Source organism: Vanessa tameamea, chromosome 21 (assembly GCF_037043105.1).
Source record: "Vanessa tameamea isolate UH-Manoa-2023 chromosome 21, ilVanTame1 primary haplotype, whole genome shotgun sequence".
NCBI lineage: Eukaryota > Metazoa > Arthropoda > Insecta > Lepidoptera > Nymphalidae > Vanessa > Vanessa tameamea.
In genome coordinates this window covers 7,587,087-7,606,111 of record NC_087329.1, presented here as the reverse complement: position 1 = coordinate 7,606,111, position 19,025 = coordinate 7,587,087, and the positions used below count along the sequence as shown (strand labels likewise).

Genomic DNA, 19,025 nt, shown 5'->3' with positions numbered 1-19,025 from the left:
GTGTTACAACCTCAACACATGAAGTAGTCTAATTAAATTAGTATTAATATTTGTAAAATAAGTTTGTGAATTAAAATAAATTAACTTTTAAAGTACTTTCGGTTTATTTTAAGTCCTTCGGCTGCGAACAACGTAATTTACTGATTGTAAAGTTTAGAATAATCAAAAAGTAAACAAAGGATGCACGATTTTATTTTTTGTTATTTTCCTAAAGAAAGATTTATCGACTATTAGTCAAGTCACACAGTATTAAGTTAGTTCTTTGATAATAATAAATATTTTTATAATAATTAATAAAAATTTCACAATTTTAATTGGCTTTTTAATTACCCTCTATGAATCTACCCTATGGCCTACGAAAGTACCCCATTTACTGTACGAACGTACCCATACCATACCCATACGTGGGGTACATTCGTACAAATAATTTGTGTAGAAAAATACCTATAACCCTTTAAACTTATGGCATAATAGTTTTGGACTTTTTTGTAACAAACTATAATATATTTGTTACACTAAGTACATAAACTAGGTAAATACGACAATTAGTCACATAGTAAAAAAATCAAATCTAAAAAGTGTACGAAGGGTAACCACTTTCCCCTAATGTCGAATTAAATGTACAAAATAGTAAGGCTGAACATAGTGAATACCTGAATGTACCTGAATGTAATGTAATGTTTGCACTATCCTGTTTTTTTTTCTCTAAATTCGAAATTTAAAACAAACGCCAACTCATACCATTCGCATGTCGTTTAGTTCGTCTGGTTAATATCTAATTATTTAAATGCTAAATTAAAATAGTGCATATTGCTAAGCAAAAACGGTGATATACATTCCATTGTGTATTGATGCTATACTTAGTAAAAAAAACTAGCTAAAGCTAAACCTTTCATGACCAGATACCGTCAACGGCCCAACCCTTTGATTTTGGTGTAATATAAAATAATTTTAATTGAATTATTTCACAAAAATACTTTTTTTTTAATAAAGACTTGTTTAACCGAGAAAAAGTATTTTGTCTTTAGTTTTTTGTTAATTAAAAAAATCATTTGATTAATATTTACCTTCGTTATTTTTATTTAGAAAATGTATGTACTTTACGCCCTAATTCGGTATACCTACTAATATCCAGAAAATAATAATTATTTAGTTAGATGAATGAAGTTGAAACAATAAAAATCATAATGTATATTAAGCATCTTAATGCACTCTGACCGCACCTTACGCTAACAAATAATTTATAATTGTGTTTACGAGTGACAACCTTATAGCTAATACATTACTCGTAATTAAATGTATTTTTATAAATCCTACGTTATGAACGCGCAATGAAAATTTAATTTATTCGTCGCACCTAATTGTCTGCGGGGATGCGTACGATACACTGCACATTGCACAATGCAACTGTATTATTAGAAAGTACCTATGTGTGTGTTCTAAAATAAATTCCCACGCTTACAAACTACGCTCTTAAGTTTATAAAAATCTTAATAGGTATATCATACTTCTCTCGCGTGGATTTGTCAGTGTTGCCGTTTTAATATATTAAAATCTGCATTGAAGAGTAAGTATACACTTACTTCAAATTTTAAATATAGACTTTACGAAAGTAAACATGCCATCTTTGCATGTACTAAGTAGAATGGAAGTGGTTCCTCAACTACACGAATATTCGTCGAACATTTCGCGAAATAGTGTCATTAATCGCGACAAGCAGGTGGATTTAAAGCATTTAGCGCCGCGGTATCATTTCAATTGTCAACTGTCATGTGTCAATAGTATATGACGTATTTACTATTCAATACTTATTATTTATATATTTTTTAAAAATATTTATAGACTATATACTTCATATACTTAGCAGTTATCAATATCATTATCAATAACTAGATGTACTATATCGATTAAATTAATTGTACTAAACAATTATTTTTTTAGAATTACTTTATTTCTTACATAACAATAAATATTTAGTACAATGGAAAATGAATAATGATGATATTAATACTTATTTGCCTTCCATTTTAAATCCAAGAGCGGTCAAAATATTCAACAAGGATATATCACTTACTCAGGTATTTTTTATTTAATTTATATTATAATAATAGTAGATAATAATATTTTTCTATTAAAAAGGTACAAAGGTATTAATAAGGCACATAATATGCGCAAGTTGAATAAAAAAATATATATTTTGTTAATAGTTAAGTAAAACACACATACCTCATTCAATTGAATATATCATTTAATTGTTATGTAAAATGTATTAATTTGTATTTCCATTAAAAAAAATTAAAGGCTTTATATACAAGCAATAAATTATGTCTATCTAAAATGTCTACTTATGCTATGAAATGTATTTTAAATTAAATTAAAAAAAGTTATCCTAACATACAATTCGTAAGAACAGTATAAAAGTCATAAAATAAATAACTAAATATATAATAATCTCTGTAAAAATGGTAAATATAAGACTGGTAGGTAAAAGCTGGGTAAAGTCCTTTTTGGGTGGTACAAATGTGTAAAACTTCATTTTAAACAAGCAACTTGAGACTATTTTCATTATTAGTATTATTTCAGTAAGACATTACATAAAAGTCTCCATTTGTAATGAATTTTTTTTTTTTACATTAATTTTACTTCATGAAATATAAAACTATATAAACATACTTGCTGAACCTGCAGTATTCTCAGTAAAATTGCTAAAACTTTACGTATAGCATACATATCTCTAACCCCTTTAAACCCTTGAGGATTTTATTAAATCAAGTAGCCTATGTCTTTGCCCTTGCCTCAAACTATCTCCATATCAAATTTCATCTAAATCGGTTCAACGGTTTCAGTGTGAAGAGGTAACAGAACGGGTTACTTTTGCATTTATAATATTAGTACAGATTATTAATATTTGATTACTTTCATTTTAGAATTCAACAGTTAGTCGTTCATCTTTGACACTAAAACGAAACAATACAAACATAAATGTCAACAACAGTATAAACCAGGTAAAATAAATAGATTTAACAATTTTTTATTGCCAAACTGTGATTTTGCCAACAGTTGACTCAAATGGCAAAATTTCATTTTAATCTCCAGTATTTGTTGGTCGAAATCATTTGATAATTGAGCCAACTATTAACAAAAGCACAGTGAAAAACTCTAATGACACTAATCTTAACCAGGTAGTAATTTTTATATTGTTCTTTGTTTAAACTTTTGGCCCAATTAGAGTATAATTGTTATTATCCTTTTATTTAAACTATAGAGCTAAATGTTCCAATGGGCCATCTGATAGTAACTGGTATATACTCCTAATAGACATTGACACTGAAATAAATAATAACAATTCCCTACAATGTCATTCTGTTGCAACATTGAAAGCCAGTTAATAAAGCTACCTACTTTACTAGACAAGCCATTCTAACTTTTCTTAATATTATCTCTATAGTATTGGTTGTTACTAATAATTGTAATATGAAATTTTTGTTTACAGGATTATAGTCTTGATAAAGAAAATTTAAGAAACAAAATAAATTGTTACCCAACTTTTGTACACAATGTAGGGCAACAGAAAAATATTTCTGATGTAAATTCATTAGGATTTTCAGCTATAGAAGACATAAACAGTATAAACGATGTTTTTTCTCTTAGTAGTTTTCCTTTAAAGTTAGAAGTCCCTAATAAAAATACCGGTACTAAAAACATTTGTGTATTATCAATTCCATCAACGCCTGAATTACACAGAGAGAAAAGTATTGATAGTGATAAAACTATTATTTATGACGTACATGAGAAACCAGTAATATCTCTTTCTTTCTCTGTTTCGAATTGTGATAATGTTGATATAAAAACAAAAAAAAGTCACATAAAAAATATAGTATTAGCACATAATAAAACAGACATAGATGTAGACTGTGAAATTTTAGAAGGATCGGAGTTATCCGAAGACACAATAAATAGTGATATAAATATGAATGACTCTTTACTTAATACATCAAAACGAAAAGCAGTCTCTGTCAACTTAGAAATTAAAAAACAAAAAGTGACAGGCACAGAAGAAAAACCTGAGAATACGAAAATTCTTATTTTGAACACAAATGCCATTGAGAAACTTACACACATTATAGTCCAACCACCAAATTATAAATTAGTGAAACGGAAAATTATTGATACCGATAATTACATTAACTCGAAACAAAAACCTTCTTATGTGTCTGTTATTAAGCATGGGAAACATGTTAAAAATGAACATTTGAAGCAGCAGTCTATAGACACTTATTTAAAAAGTAATAACATTTCGAAAATAGAGCCCGTGGTTCCTGTGAAAGATTCTGACTCATTGGGTAATGATGCTCCTGCAAGTGTTTGTCATGCTAAGAAACTAGGTCGTAACGATGCGCAGGAAATGAACAGGAATTCAGTGGTTGCAGATTTAATTGGACGGACATCACATAAGCAATGTCCTGAACCGTCAAGATCTCCACGAATTTCATTGCCACGATCACCATCTCCGAAGCGGGAGGTGAAGTCATCAATTTCTGAAGCACAACGGGCTTCCTCGTCGAGATCTAAAAAGGATAGTGCGGGGTCTTTGTCACCTAGGAGAAATATAGATTCCATTCAATTCACGCTTCCAGTTAAGTCTAAGTCGAATAAGACATCAGCTGTTGCGCGTAACATTCCCTACCATAAAATAGTAACAGGTGATGATGAACTTTCTTGATGTAATTGGAAGATGGGCACATGTGGAATGAACCAAAATTTTGATATTTCCATGTTTGTTAACAGGGACACATTTTGCCGTTGATGCATTTTCTTATGGAGAAATTCCAAACATTAAACATTATTTCTTAACTCATTTTCATTCTGACCACTATATGGGACTAAACAGAAATTTCAACAAAATGTTATTTTGTTCCAAAATAACGGGTGAGTGTTTATAACTGTTGTTTTATTTGTGGAATTAATGATTTTGTTCTAATTTGCGTATTATTTTTAGCGGATTTATGCGTTTTGCGTCTAGGAGTGAGTTTTAAACGTGTTCATATTATAAACCTCGATGAGACGATTGTAATCGATGGCGTGGAGGTGACAGCGATCGACGCGAACCAGTAAGATTTTTTTGTTTTCGTTGCCTTTGTGTTTTTTGTTCATATTTTTTAATCTTCCGCTTTGAAACTTGACACAAAAACAACGTATATGGAGTTGTAATATCTATTTTGATTTTGTGTCCTTGTTCTATTGTAGTACAGCCACCGTTATTACAAACTAATCACTATTAAGATTTTCAAAATTGAGATTAGTATTTTCTTTATAAATACTAAAATTATAAACTTGAAGAAAATTATTGTTTGATTTAACGTACTAATGCCAGTCGAGATTTGGGGGAGAAATAAATTTGCTTTGTGGTGGGAGCCTAGGGACGGAGCGGTTACGTTGGTATATAGTATATCACTGGTATGGTATATCGCTGGTTATTATAAATTCGAAAATGTAGATATGTTTGTCTGTCTGTCTAATTTGATGAAATTTTGTACGAATCAAACTTGAGTCCCAAGAACGGACAAACGTTTTAGTTTTTACCTTTTGCTATTTTGGGGGTAAATCTTCTCGTTCTTGAACCATTTTCGTCACAAACTTAATTCCAAGTGAAATTGTTGAGCGAAAACCAGATTCAGTCAGTATTATATATATATATTTTAAACGTTTCAGCTGTCCCGGTGCACTCATGTTCGTGTTTACGTTGCCAAATGGAAAGAGTATTCTTCACACCGGTGATTTCCGTGCCTCTGATGTCATGGAATCTTATCCAGTATTTTGGAATAAAGACGTACACACAATTTATCTTGACACTACGTAAGTTGTGTTAAATATTTTTACTTAAGATATGCTATAAGTATATTTGTATATTATTTTTCTAAGCAACAAAATTGAATATAATTAGACGGCTTTAGGCGTCAGTGCTAAGAACTCTCTCGGGGGTTTCCCGGTGAAACGGTTACGTCTGTATTAAACTGATTTTAAAACAATTATAAAAGTTATGTTTATGTGTATTAATTGAAATATCTACTCAATTAGTATCACCTGACAAATGTATTTTTTCAATGTATCGTGTATTTATTCAACAAGTCTCAGTTAAATTCATGGTCGAGCAAATAAAGAGTTATTGGCTGTGTTTATATTCCTGTACATCCGAAAACACAAAGCCTCCGGATATGAGGGATTTGTATTTGTGCGATGCACACAATAATATGTGCTCATTTGGCTTGTCTTGCTTATCAATCTTCGCCGTAGCCAAAAAAGGTCGTTAAGGGCGTTAGACCCATTTAAAGTAACTTATCCGTAATATTCTACTGACTTAAGTATGAAACTTTTTAATAAGGATATCTTTAATATTCTAAATGTTCACATTATTAAACTTAATACGCAAATAAATGTTTTTATTAGATATTGCAATCCACGTTACGATTTTCCAAAACAAGATCAAAGCTTAGAGATGGCATTAAATCTGCTTCGTGAGAAGAAAACAGCGCTCGAAAAGGTCGGGAAGAAGTTTTCTTCCGTACTCATAGTCTGTGGCACATACACCATCGGTAAGAATTTTTTGTCTTGCTCTAACATCAAATTTATCGAATATTTTGACCTAAACCATATGGTTTATTAATGTACTTGAGTTCTTCGATTTCTCTTCAATTGATCATTTCCATTTTGAAATTAAATATTAATAATTAATTGGATAGGGACCCAATAATTATTGTTTAGTATACTGTCCCTGAAAGCGTTAATAATATTGAATTTTATTTTCTATCAAACGATAAATAATTCGGTAGTTTTTTTAACATAATCTTATATATATTTTATTGATAAAACGATGTTTACTGATATTTGTAGGAAAAGAGAAGTTCTTCCACGGCATGGCACGTCGAGTGGGCTGCACTGTGTGGGCGTGTCCCGAGAAGGACCTCGTGCTGCAGACGGTTGAAGGTCGCAGTTTTAGCCTCGTACCCCCCCAGTCGTGTCAGCTGCATGTCGTGCCAATGCGGGATTTGACTCATGAGGTAAGTCACTAAAAAAAATACCGATTTATTTATGTTATTAGATGCCTTATTAGAGTGGAAACGATAAAAAAAATGGCAATAATACTCAAAACAAAAATATAACCAATTATATGTATGTACAATGGGCGGACTTATGGCTATTTAGCCATCTCTTCCAGACAACCCAATCTGAGAGAGATTTTTTAAAACCATCGAGGTAAGCGGTGCAGTCGTAAGCTTACATACAAATATTTACACACTAATACATATATAAATATATATATTATATATATGTATCTATTATACACTAATATATATTTAAGATAATAAAATGTTATATATAACGAAATTAATTGAAGTCGTCTAAAATCTAAATTACTTACCAAAACTATTAACAGTTTAGGTTTTAATGTATGTATAATTACAGAAAATGCGAAGTTATCTGGCTAATCTGAAGGGAGCATTCAGTGAGGTTGTGGCATTTAAACCAAGTGGCTGGGAAAACGGCAAGAGTCCATCCGTTGAAAAAGACTCGGTCACTATACATGGTGATTATTTTTAATTTCTTAATTTAAATTATATTAAATCATGTTCTATCAGTGGTAGGGCTTTGACCTAGCGCGTCCTGTTACGTGCCACTCACTTAACATATATTTTACCGCCAACAACCAACAAAGTATCGGACTTTGTGTTATTGTGTTCCGGTTCGATGGTGAGTGAGCTAGTGTAACTACAGGCATAAGGGAAGTTCTTAATGTTCATGGTTAATATTTTTTCCAGCGTCGATGCGCGGTGGTGACTACCTCCCATCAGGTGGCCCACTTGCCCGTGCATCTAACCCCATATCATATATAATAAGAATTTAAATTCCCAAAAATAAAATATACTTTATTTAAGTACTAGGTTCCACCCGCAGTTTGGCTCGTGTGTAAGTGCGGCAGGTGGCGGGTGTTAGCCTTATTGTGTGATGATAATTTGTCGAGTAGTCAAGACGTCTAAATCTAAATATACTTTATTAACGTAGGATCTCACAATAACTCAAAGTCAAACATTTATCATGGACAGAAGTACTATAATTATAATTAATAAAAAAAATGATTTTCAGATTGCTAATGACCTAATGTGATTTTTTTTTAAATATTGAATGTCTTACAAATTAAAAAACAAACTCACTTAATTTGAAAACTAAATTGAATATATAGCCATATAGGGTTTTATTCTGCGTTATAAAATAAAAATTGAATTAGTTTTGGAATATAAAATAATGCTGACATTTAATTGGTCTGTGATCATTCATAGACTCGTGATAAAATATTCTGCTAATTTGTTTCAGGTATACCGTACAGTGAACACTCTAGCTTCTCGGAATTGATTCGTTTTGTCAAATTCCTTAAGCCGAAGCAAGTTATTCCGACTGTCTATATATCCGGGGGTATAAAAGCTGTGCAGGTTAGTTGTTATAACACTTATAATAAATACTTATAATACTTATACTAGTTTTTAAACGTGTTCGGGGGGGGGGGGGTTTAGTTGTGATGTGCGGTCGCAGGTTTCAGATATTAGGTACTCTGCCTATGACTTTCCCTCCTTCAAGCTTGCTTCATATCAAATTTCAAACATGGTTTATTTAACAAATTTTAAACGCAATTCAGAGAGGGTAATGGCCCTCCCATTTCATTTCGAATTAGTAACACTTTATGAATTTTACCCGTTGCCTCTCGCGTCTCGGCTTCGGATGAGTTGCATTAGATAGATAGTGTCTAATATAATAATTTAGAACTTTTTAAACTCAAACTCAAATTCTTTTATTCAATATAGAAGCATTATACTTCCTTATTGATAGTCAAATTAAACACTACCACCGGTTCGGAAAAGGAAACACCCTGACCTGAGAAGAACTGGCGAAAGAAACCCAGGAGAGGAAACTTTTGGGAGGAATAATTAAATTTTAAATTATTTTCATATTTTACTTTATAATGTTTATTTGTTTAAGATTCTCACAAATTATTTTATGTAACAAACTAAACCTTCCTTGAAATTTACTCAAAAATATTTTTGAGCATGTCTTTCTCTTGCTGACTGTACCTATTGCTCAAAAAGATACGAGATCGCGGACATAAGCTAGTTTCTTAATTTTGTTTAAAACTCTTTAAGCGTTTTATTATATGAGCCATTTTTATTGTTTTTTTTTTATTGCAGAAATATTTCCCGTGTCCGTTGATAAGCAAAGAAGATATTCATTGTCAGAGCAAATTAACGGATTATTTCACTATACAGAACCAACAGCAAGTTCCCGCCGTCACTTAAATATTTAGGTCAGTAATCGTATCATTGAAAATGTACAATATATATGTATATAATATATTAGAAATGGCTGTGTATGTGCTGGTTCGAATGCACAAATTAGAGTTATATTTTCGACAAGACTCGGGGATGCCATCTTAAAAAAAAAATGGTTTTAAAATCGCATTCAGTGTCGTTATTTTATGATCGTTTGTTAAAAATAAAACATAGTTTTTCTTGAGCATTGAAATGAATGTACGTCGAACAAAAATAAAATTTGCGTTAAAATCGGAAATTGTTTTGACGTAATTGTGTACGAAATATTTTTAAATCGACGATCGATTTAAACTGTCAGACTTGATACTATCGAGATTACCAGGGTTACCGCAAAAAAAAAGACAGGTCGGTTATATTTGGATAGATGGCAGCCCTTTTAGCCTAGTATAGTTTGTGCTAAAGCGCACTTTATTCTCGATTGTAGTTACCGTTATTTATAGCTATTTAGTTAAACTCATACTTTTTCATTATAAGGAAGTGTCCACCTCAAGACCAAGTCTAATACAAAGTTATACTTTAAGTTTATACTATTCAAAATCGCGAATATTCTGATGAATTTGAGTATAGCTTTCAGTCCAGTGCCTCCCTTACTGATACGTGAGTCTGTGGACGCTCCCTTAGTGCCATGATAGAGCAATCGTCCGGAGCGCTGTATGCAGCTAAATATAGTGTTACGTTAATGGTATGGTAACCATGTTTTCTCAATAAATATATCTGAAATTGAAAAATTCAATTGTTGATTTTGAATAAAAACTCTGTGGAAGTTATTCATATTAGTTTGGATAACGGAACGCATTTTCCTGGTTTTGAAATTCGAAGGGAAATGATTACACCAGCGCTTAAAATTTAAAACGCGCCCGGGGTGCTTGAACATGGCCCTTTGCTGCTCGGTTACCATATTCAAGAAGATTCATTCTGCTAACGGATAGTAGATTTGTATATGTAATTCAGAAGCTACTATAAGTTCGCTCTTTACGGATTAGAAAGCAATAAATAACATATATTTATGACATATCAGATGACATATATTACTAAATAAATAAATAAAATTGCATATACCTGGTAGACAAAAATTCTAAATTCTAATTCTAAAGGAAAACAAATCATATCTTAAATATAGTAACCGAGCTTTAGACTATCATGGTATTATCTGTATGTAATTAGTCGAATGTATATTGACATATACAATAGATATAATTAGTGATAATAATTAGTCTTTAAAGCACAGCTATTGTCAAAGACAAACTCTAAATGCATTTGTATTTCATAATATTTCGTATATAAAAGAGAGAGTAAAAAAAATATATTACCATGTTCATTTTTTAAAAAATAATCGTTTGCAACAAATTATTTATATCAGGGAGCTGGCGAGAAAAAAATCTCTATGATTTGGTCACGTGGCAAACATTATTAATAGTGCTAAATGTGCCATTGGAAACTTTTAGCACTTGTAGCGTTTGTTGTATGGTAGCGTTGCATTGTCACGGCACTTCGAATTTGTAATAAAGGGGCCCGAAGGTTATTTGCCCATGTGTCCTTCTGACGTTGGTGTTTAAAATCCTTTTGAATACGACATAAGATCGTAGAGACTGTCATTCAGCCGGCTCTTGACTCTTGTTTTTAAGAATATATCATTTTGATAAAAAGTTGTAAAATTGTCTATGGCTAAATATCATTGTATCTGATTATATATTATATTTGACATTGTTTGGGGACTCTGCTACTATTAATCAATAAATAGTGTAAAGTGTACACAGTAACTAAACAGGATTACGAACTCAATAGTGATAATTATATATATAATTTTATTTGTGATTCAAAATAGTGCACTTGCATGAAATAAGGGGCATACTAAGGTGGCAAACACTACATGCGCTTGAAATGTTTGTCAGGATGTTGCTTCCATGAGGCATCATGTTATATCTGGCTCATGGATTTTATTCCTTTCTTGGCTGATTTGGCCATTAGCTCCAGAGGCTAACATGAGTAAATAATTTAGCACTTTTCTCATTGTTACAAATTTGAGGTGCTGTAACTCGAAAATGTGACGATAGATCTGAATTAGACTAAATTGATTCATAGTGATCTGAAAATTAATCGTTCTTTATATGGGACACATGAACAAATCATATATTGAATATCCCGTCAGCTCTCTGACCACAAATTTCATGTACTGTCATTTTATAGTCATAAGTGATTTTGCATATTGTCGATTTTATTTACAACGTGACGTCACATACACAACAATGTAATTTTAGTAAGTATTTTTCTGTGATTTTGTTTCTAATTAATGTGCCATAATTTAAATAAATGAAATGTTTTTGTTGCTAAAAGTCGAGAAGTATTTAAACCAATTACAATATATAAAATAAAATGCTAACAATACATGATTGAAGAAATAAATTAAGCGTTATAAGACACATACTTACGAGGCACGTATTGTTCATACTACGCTGGCAACTCTATTCAATACCTATTTGAAAGTGTTGGGAAATAATCCAAATGATCAAACTACCTACGAATTTCACAGAAATGCGGTTAGTAAACCATTGAGCTATTTACGGGTAATGTGGCTATAATTAATCGGTAGTCAAGGAATTATTTTTACAGTGACTTGCAGTGCCAAAGTATTTTTTTTTTATAGTGACAACATTAGAAATAGTGTATTAGTGGCCGCCTGGTATGAGACCGAATGTCTGTCACTCATAAATGTGTTAAATTGATTTGTTGAATGTTTCATTTCAGGTACAATTAAAATATTCTTAAGTTGACTTATTGACTGTGATGTTGTTTTGATATTTATTTTTTTATATTATATTTTATATGACATTTATTTGTGATTTAAATAAAAGTCTCTGTGTCCGTCTAATATATTTATTATTTTTAATAATATTTAATAATCTGAACTTACTAAAATTTTATCACTATTAATTATAATAACATATAAGCCATGCAATTCTGCTGAATTACTTTAGAAACATTATTATTTATATAGTTTATTTTTTACAATTGAATATGTTACATATTATCTAGACATATAACCTGAGGTCAATCTATACTTTGATGGGGCCTCAAAATAGAGAGCCCAGTGTAACTACGGTTTGGCTTTTCAAATAATGCCCTAAACTATATGCGTTCTAAGGTGTCAGTCCTTATTACTTTGGCTCACTCCCAATTCACATCACAGTAATACATCACGTTTAAATATATGATTTAATAAATGTTAGTCGATACCTACTCAGCTAATCTACGTTTTTTTCCTTTAAAGGTAACTAATTAATCAGAATAATAAAATATAATCCAAGAGTAAAAGATCAATTCATTAGAAATGCACATTTGTATTCTGGATCATAATGAGCTGGAGTGTCACTATTACCGTTGGTCTATAGAATATTGTAGATATATGTTAGTAGCTTATCCATATATTCTGGGTTGTTGAAGCGGGTTGTCACAGTTGCTGTATCCCTTGCAGGTAATCATTTGTGACAACATTAGCTTGTACCAATGTTTCACTGAGGGTAACTCTTTGTCTATAATGTTCGTCAGTTCATAAGGATCGTTGTCTATGTCATACATTTCTGTGAAATTCTGAAAAAAAATATTCATATATATAATAATACAATTGTATTTTTAGTTAGCGTTGCTACAATTAATAACTTTGATACTTTAATTTAGTTTTCTCTGGCTGCTTTGAACTATATATTAGTAATATATAAAAAAATCTGGGATAGATGCTCGTGTCAGACAGACAGATATTTTTTTTTTGGTTTGAATGAGAAGAGGTAATTAAGAAGAAGAATCGCACCTCCGAATCAGCGAAACTGCAATATTTCTTGTTTATTCGGTTTGATATGTGTCGCAAACAGGCGAATGTATTGTTTTTAGAATCTTGACATTTGCAATCGTATTCCGGGTAACATTGCTGTAAATAATTATACATTTTTTTTATTCATAAATAGCTTTTGGAAGAAAGTTCCGTCTTCGCTGAAGGGAAATTGCCTACTCTGTGTTATCATAGTGTGTGTGTGTTAAAACTGATACCAATGTTTGGTGAAAATCATAATCAATCAAAATCAAAATATACTTTATATAAGTAGGCTTTTACAAGCACTTTTGAACCGTCACTTAACAAACTATATTAAGTGAAGCTACCAGTCCGCTCGCAATTCCTTAGAAGTGAGTTTTAAGGAATTGCACACAAAAATAAAAATGCATATAAAAATAGTTGTAACTATTTCAAGGAAACCGAGGAGTTATATTTAAAACACTATTATTTAACAATTAAAAAAAATCGTATAATGTTCATTTTTAACTAACTTATAAAGATTTTGTGTCAGTTAATGGGAAATTATTACTCACTGCAAGATTATCGCTATCATATTTCCAAGGACAGCTCGGATCCACGGTACCGTCCCTCCCTTCCCCATAATATTCAACGAGCATATTCCGCTCGAAGTCCTTATTCAAAGAATCAAAGTTTATAGGTTTTCCATCTAAACTCTTTGGTGGTAATAGACCAGCTAGCTCCATTATCGTTGGCGCTAAGTCTATGTTCAAGACTGGTTGGTCATTGGTAACATTTTTTTGTACTTTAGGACCTCTTATGAGGAGTGGTACTCTAATATCAGTCTCATATGGTTGCCTCTTGTCGTAAACTTGAGAAAATTGTCCTGAAAATGTAAATTACTTAATTAATAAATATTTTGATTGGATGTTATCTGTTCGAACCAAATGAACCGAAACTAACTCCTCAATAGCTACTAGGAGCTATGAAGTATCAATTACAAGATAAATACATTCCATATGGCTCTATATTCTTTTAAAATAACTTTGAATTCTCACAAATGTAATTTTTTAATATTATTATTTGTATTTTTTAAATTATTTGAGCAAAAAATTTTACTTTCTAAATTAAAAAAAAAAAATTATTACTTTATTACGAATATTACGTCTTAATAAAATAGTAGTATAATTGTCTATGTTTAAATCTTATTGTATCTGATTAGATTATGTAGACAGTACGCAAGAAGGCTGTGTTAGAGTACGAACTATTACTCTGTAGCAATAATCAGTATACATTTTAAATAGTAACTGAACAAGATCAAACTCTAAACTTACTCAATAATGATAATTATACTATATTTAAAGTTAAAATAAAACTAATTGGAGTTAAATTGCAAGCATAAAAGTTTTATCTCCTCGTATACTATAAAGATTTGAATTGATACAAATATCTCACCAATGTGGTATCCATTGTCCGACGTATATATTAAGTAGGTGTTGGTCAAGAGGGAGTTGGAATCTAAAGCTTCGACAACATCTGCGACCATTTCATCAACAGCTAAGAGACTCTCCCATCGGCTTCGATATACTTTGTCCAGGTCTGGTATCATCTCAGCGGGCAATGGTGCAGGAGGCATTGACAGGAGCCAGTGTTTATCCTGAATATTTTAAAGTGTATTAGTAAATACTATTTCTCAGTTGCATCTTTAAGTTGCGCCTAATCTGGTCCACCATACGATAACAGTTTACATTTTGCTGGTAGGTTTCTTGATATCTTACTTGATTGATTAATTTGGATTTAATTGAAGAAACTTACATTGACAGCAATATTGAAGTTTGGGTGTCTGACAGTGGTGACGTTGCTGAAGACACCCTGGTGTCTCGGGGCAGGAGTGAAGGGCTGGTGGGGTGCGGGGGGCGCCAGCACCATGAGGAAAGGCTGCGACTCTGTCTGATTTTCTATGAAGTTCAAGCTTAAGTCTCGCTGAAATAATTAGAAAGATTTAAGGTATAATTTTTCATACAAGAACCTTTTCATAGTGAGAGTTCACATAAATACATCTGTATTTACAAAATAAAACTGCTTACTAAAAATAAGATAAAGATCTTTAAAATGATAATCAGTATGGAAAAGATATACTTATATGTTATTTACCATAGTCAATAAAGACCCCAAAAATAACCTAAAAATAAATAATGAATGGCAAAAAAACTTACAATTATATCGGTGAGGTATAGATCAGGGGAATATGTAGGAACGCCATTATTTGATATGGTGTAGTTGTAATAGACGGAGTTGCCAACTAAGCCGTGCCACTCGCTCCATCCCGGTGGGATTTGTTCGGGACCGCCAGTCGCATGGACACCATACTAAGAAATAAAAATTATATTAAATATTTTATTAAAATGTAGGTTCTTATACAATGTTGTCGAAATAAATTATTTAAATTGATATTCATTTCTTTTGGTTTAAATTAATTTGTTTTTGCCGTCTTTTTGTAATAGTAACAACCTGTAAATTTCCCACTGCTGGGCTAAGGCCACCTCTCCCTTTGAGGAGAAGATTAGCAGCATATTCCACCACTCCAATGCGGGTTGGTGGATTCACATGTGATTGAATTTCGTTGAAATTAGACACATGCAGGTTTCCTAACGATGTTTTCCATGAATTATAAACACAAATTAAGCACATGAAAATTCATTGAAGCTTGCCTGGGTTTGGCTTTTCTAACCACTGGGCCTTCCGGCTCACTGGGCAGCAGTCGTTTGATTTGAATTAATTAGAAAACACAAATGAAAAGTAATTTTAATTTGTACAATAGTAATATTTGAATAAAAAAAAAATACTTTGGTCGTATATAATCCTCTTTGACGTTTATTTTATTGCTCTGCTTCGTGAAGTTATATAGTCAAAATAAAAACAGGCTATCGAATGAAACTAGTTTAAATCAAAACGGCAGTTAGGTAAATTTAACTTAAAATTGTTCAAATGTACAAACTCTCAAGCTTATTTATGTAGATTAATATTATATACTTCTGTATGTGTACCTCATTTAAATATTTCCCAGCGTAGAACGTATTATATCCAGAATCTTTCAGAGCGGTAGCAAAGGTCCGAGTTTCGAGTTTTCTCCAGGTGCGACTGTAACAGCCACCACTGACACTGTTGTTCCAGGTCATGTGGTTGTGCACGTGAAGGCCGGAGAGGAAACTGGCTCGACTTGGGCAACATATCGGAGACGTGACAAACTATAATAAATGTTATATGTTATTTTATCTTCACTTGTATTGGTTATTGTTGTAAAAATCAAGTGCTAGGTTTTGTTGTGACAACAGCAAACATATAATTACAACATACTCCATATACAATTCGAAATCAGAAATATTAGTATATTTTTTGTACTAATTCATACTTTATACATATTATTAAATCCTATTTATTATGTTGAAGAAGCACATTTGCTTTTGCTAAGAAATAACCATTTTAAGCTGTTGATATAAGTTTTAAGGAAAATTTAATTTAAAGCTTCTCCAAATAATATTAAAATTATTCATTACAACGTTACTAATAACGTAAGTTCAAATAATATTTAATAAATTTTGATATATTCTCGTTATGATAAAATTATTTTTTTTTATACTTACGGAATTCGTAAAAGTCGTCCCTTCATTTCCAATGAAGCGATGGACATTCTTCATTGGATTCTGAAAAATTTAAATAAAACGACAGTTCATTTTAATAAACTATTTATTTTCATTTCATTTTAACACTTTTACTAACCATGCCACCCAACACGACATCTTGATCGTCGGTTAAAATAACGACAATATTAGGATTATGATCTTGGCACACAGCAACATGTGCTAGGCATAACGTTATTAGTAAATAATTTAGCATTTTAACGTTATTTTTCTAATTTTTTGTATGGTTAATTTGACTATTGTGGAACGGCGGGCATCACTTCAAGGCCAGTGCACTCGCTCGCGATGGCGACACCAAATGCGAAAAATCCGACACTCTTCACAAGTGACCTGAAAGATAATATGTCAGATCAATAAACTTTATAATCAAAGACTGTTTGCTTATCACAGTTTACATAAATTTATAAATAGCTTTGTTTAATAAAATACATGATAGGTACCAATGTATAAAAGCATTGGAGAGAGAATTAAAAATAAATATTGAATTAAATGGCAAGATATATTCTAGATGGTTGTAAAAGAGTTTTTGTTTATTTTTCCTTATTTTAGACTGCAATTAATTTTTTTTTATGTATGATGAATTGTAGGTATAGGAAAAATAAATAATAACTTTACTTGACTACCCAATATATACAATATGTTGTGTTTGTGTGTGTGACTTAACAGTGCTAAAATTGATTAACAATTGTTTTTATTAAATAAATTGAGGTATGTAATTATTATATATTATTATCTGGTTTTGATAATTCAGAGGGCACTCAGTTTTCAAAGATGGGTTTTGTTCTGTGTGATATTTGTACCATATAGTAGTATAAAAATATCTTCAATAATAGAAAATAATTTGTGTGAAACCATACTAAAACTGGAATGTAATAATTACTCTTTATTATTATAAGCATATTTTACATTTATAACTGAACCATAATTTTTAATCATAATATTTTTAAGAATTATTTTAGTGTTACCAGAAGGAAAAAAATACATTATACTTTATTTGTACACATAATAACATGAGTTAAGTGTTTTAATTATCAACAAACATATAAAAAAAGTTATTGATATCAATTTATAAAATCATCTAATGCATTTAAAAGGACAATATTGTGCCTAAAGATATGAAAGATATTTGTGCTCAGTAAGTATACAACAGTACCGTGGCAATAGTTAAAAAACTTTTATCATCTATTTACCAAAACAAAATTGTGGAGATCACTATGTGTATAACATTATTAGGTACTTTCAATATTTACAACATGCCACTTAAATAAAGGATTATATAAATGACAATTACACAATATTTTTATTAAGTTATTATCTGAGACATCTTCTGATTTTCATCTTTTATAATTATTATAGTAATACTGATGACAGTATGACAAATATATATGAAGTCAAACTTTTTATAGTTTTAATTCTAAAAAAATATAGTCAGTGTTACAAAAATATTGATTTTGTTAGTGTAATAAATGCAATATATAAAATATAATAACAAATAATTAAATCCAAAATTCACTTTCCATGCTAAAACCTTATTGATTTAAAGGATAAGGCTCTGTGATTTCAGATCCAATGTTTAAAAAAACGTCACAAAAAATAATAAAATCACATAAATATCTATAAAGGTTAGCTAGGATATACATTTTTTAAATGTAAATAATACTTATCATTTGAGAATAAATATCGAGCAAACTTTGGATATTGTTGAACATTATATGGCAGTGGATCAATACATAACATGGATTTACGCATTTCATTTTCGAGGTTATGGCTACTTACCATTTGAAAGGGTCGTAATAAAAATCTTTAATTATGGCAACGAAACCTTGTTTACCCATTATATATTATAAGAATAGACTAATATTGAATATTTCTTTGAAATAACTTATAATTTTATTATACGAGAAAAAATAAAATTTTTAACATAAGTACACTCGAAACGCAATGCCGTTGTCTATTTGACGGTTGAAGTTGACACTTGACAGATTACAGATTATTCATCTATTTATTATATTATCTATGGGCATTAGTAATAATTGGAAACTGAGATGGTAATAGTAGCAATCCAATTAATTCGTGCAAAGTATGTTATAGTTGACATTAAAAATATTATTAATAAATATATGCTTAATAAAAATTAGTAAAACAGGCAATACATTTTTACAA

General features: G+C 30.8%; 2 protein-coding genes across 2 annotated transcripts; one reads left to right on the top strand and one right to left on the bottom strand.

The window, feature by feature from the left end:
• Positions 1-1,903: 1,903 nt before the first annotated feature.
• Positions 1,904-12,246, top strand: LOC113395606 (DNA cross-link repair 1A protein-like). The gene is made up of 12 exons (XM_026633237.2): positions 1,904-2,078; positions 2,928-3,005; positions 3,494-4,703; positions 4,789-4,929; positions 5,000-5,111; positions 5,713-5,856; positions 6,448-6,593; positions 6,892-7,058; positions 7,465-7,585; positions 8,371-8,486; positions 9,237-9,352; positions 12,123-12,246. Exons 1-11 carry the CDS (start codon positions 1,989-1,991, stop codon positions 9,342-9,344), a joined length of 2,433 nt encoding a protein of 810 aa, XP_026489022.2. The 5' UTR covers positions 1,904-1,988; the 3' UTR covers positions 9,345-9,352; positions 12,123-12,246.
• On the bottom strand, positions 12,236-18,824 carry LOC113395610 (N-acetylglucosamine-6-sulfatase-like). The gene is made up of 10 exons (XM_026633245.2): positions 18,639-18,824; positions 16,942-17,192; positions 16,806-16,865; positions 16,209-16,409; positions 15,378-15,530; positions 14,977-15,144; positions 14,617-14,818; positions 13,737-14,047; positions 13,183-13,299; positions 12,236-12,965 (listed from the first exon to the last, which is right to left on the bottom strand). The coding sequence occupies exons 2-10, from the start codon at positions 17,056-17,058 to the stop codon at positions 12,792-12,794; spliced, it is 1,503 nt and encodes a 500-aa protein (XP_026489030.2). The 5' UTR covers positions 17,059-17,192; positions 18,639-18,824; the 3' UTR covers positions 12,236-12,791.
• Positions 18,825-19,025: the final 201 nt, after the last annotated feature.

What these genes read in the sequence shown, in the direction of transcription:
- LOC113395606 (XM_026633237.2), top strand. Translation starts at nt 1,989, where the DNA reads ATGAATAATGATGATATTAATACTTATTTGCCTTCCATTTTAAATCCA. An exon ending in CTGTGGCACATACACCATCG is followed by an intron (nt 6,594 to 6,891) that starts GTAAGAATTTTT and finishes TGATATTTGTAG; the next exon opens with GAAAAGAGAAGTTCTTCCAC. An exon ending in GGGGTATAAAAGCTGTGCAG is followed by an intron (nt 8,487 to 9,236) that starts GTTAGTTGTTAT and finishes TTTTTATTGCAG; the next exon opens with AAATATTTCCCGTGTCCGTT.
- LOC113395610 (XM_026633245.2), bottom strand. Translation starts at nt 17,058, where the DNA reads ATGCTAAATTATTTACTAATAACGTTATGCCTAGCACATGTTGCTGTG. An exon ending in CTGGGAAATATTTAAATGAG is followed by an intron (nt 15,531 to 16,208) that starts GTACACATACAG and finishes TTTATTTCTTAG; the next exon opens with TATGGTGTCCATGCGACTGG. An exon ending in GCAGTTTCGCTGATTCGGAG is followed by an intron (nt 12,966 to 13,182) that starts GTGCGATTCTTC and finishes ATTTTTTTTCAG; the next exon opens with AATTTCACAGAAATGTATGA.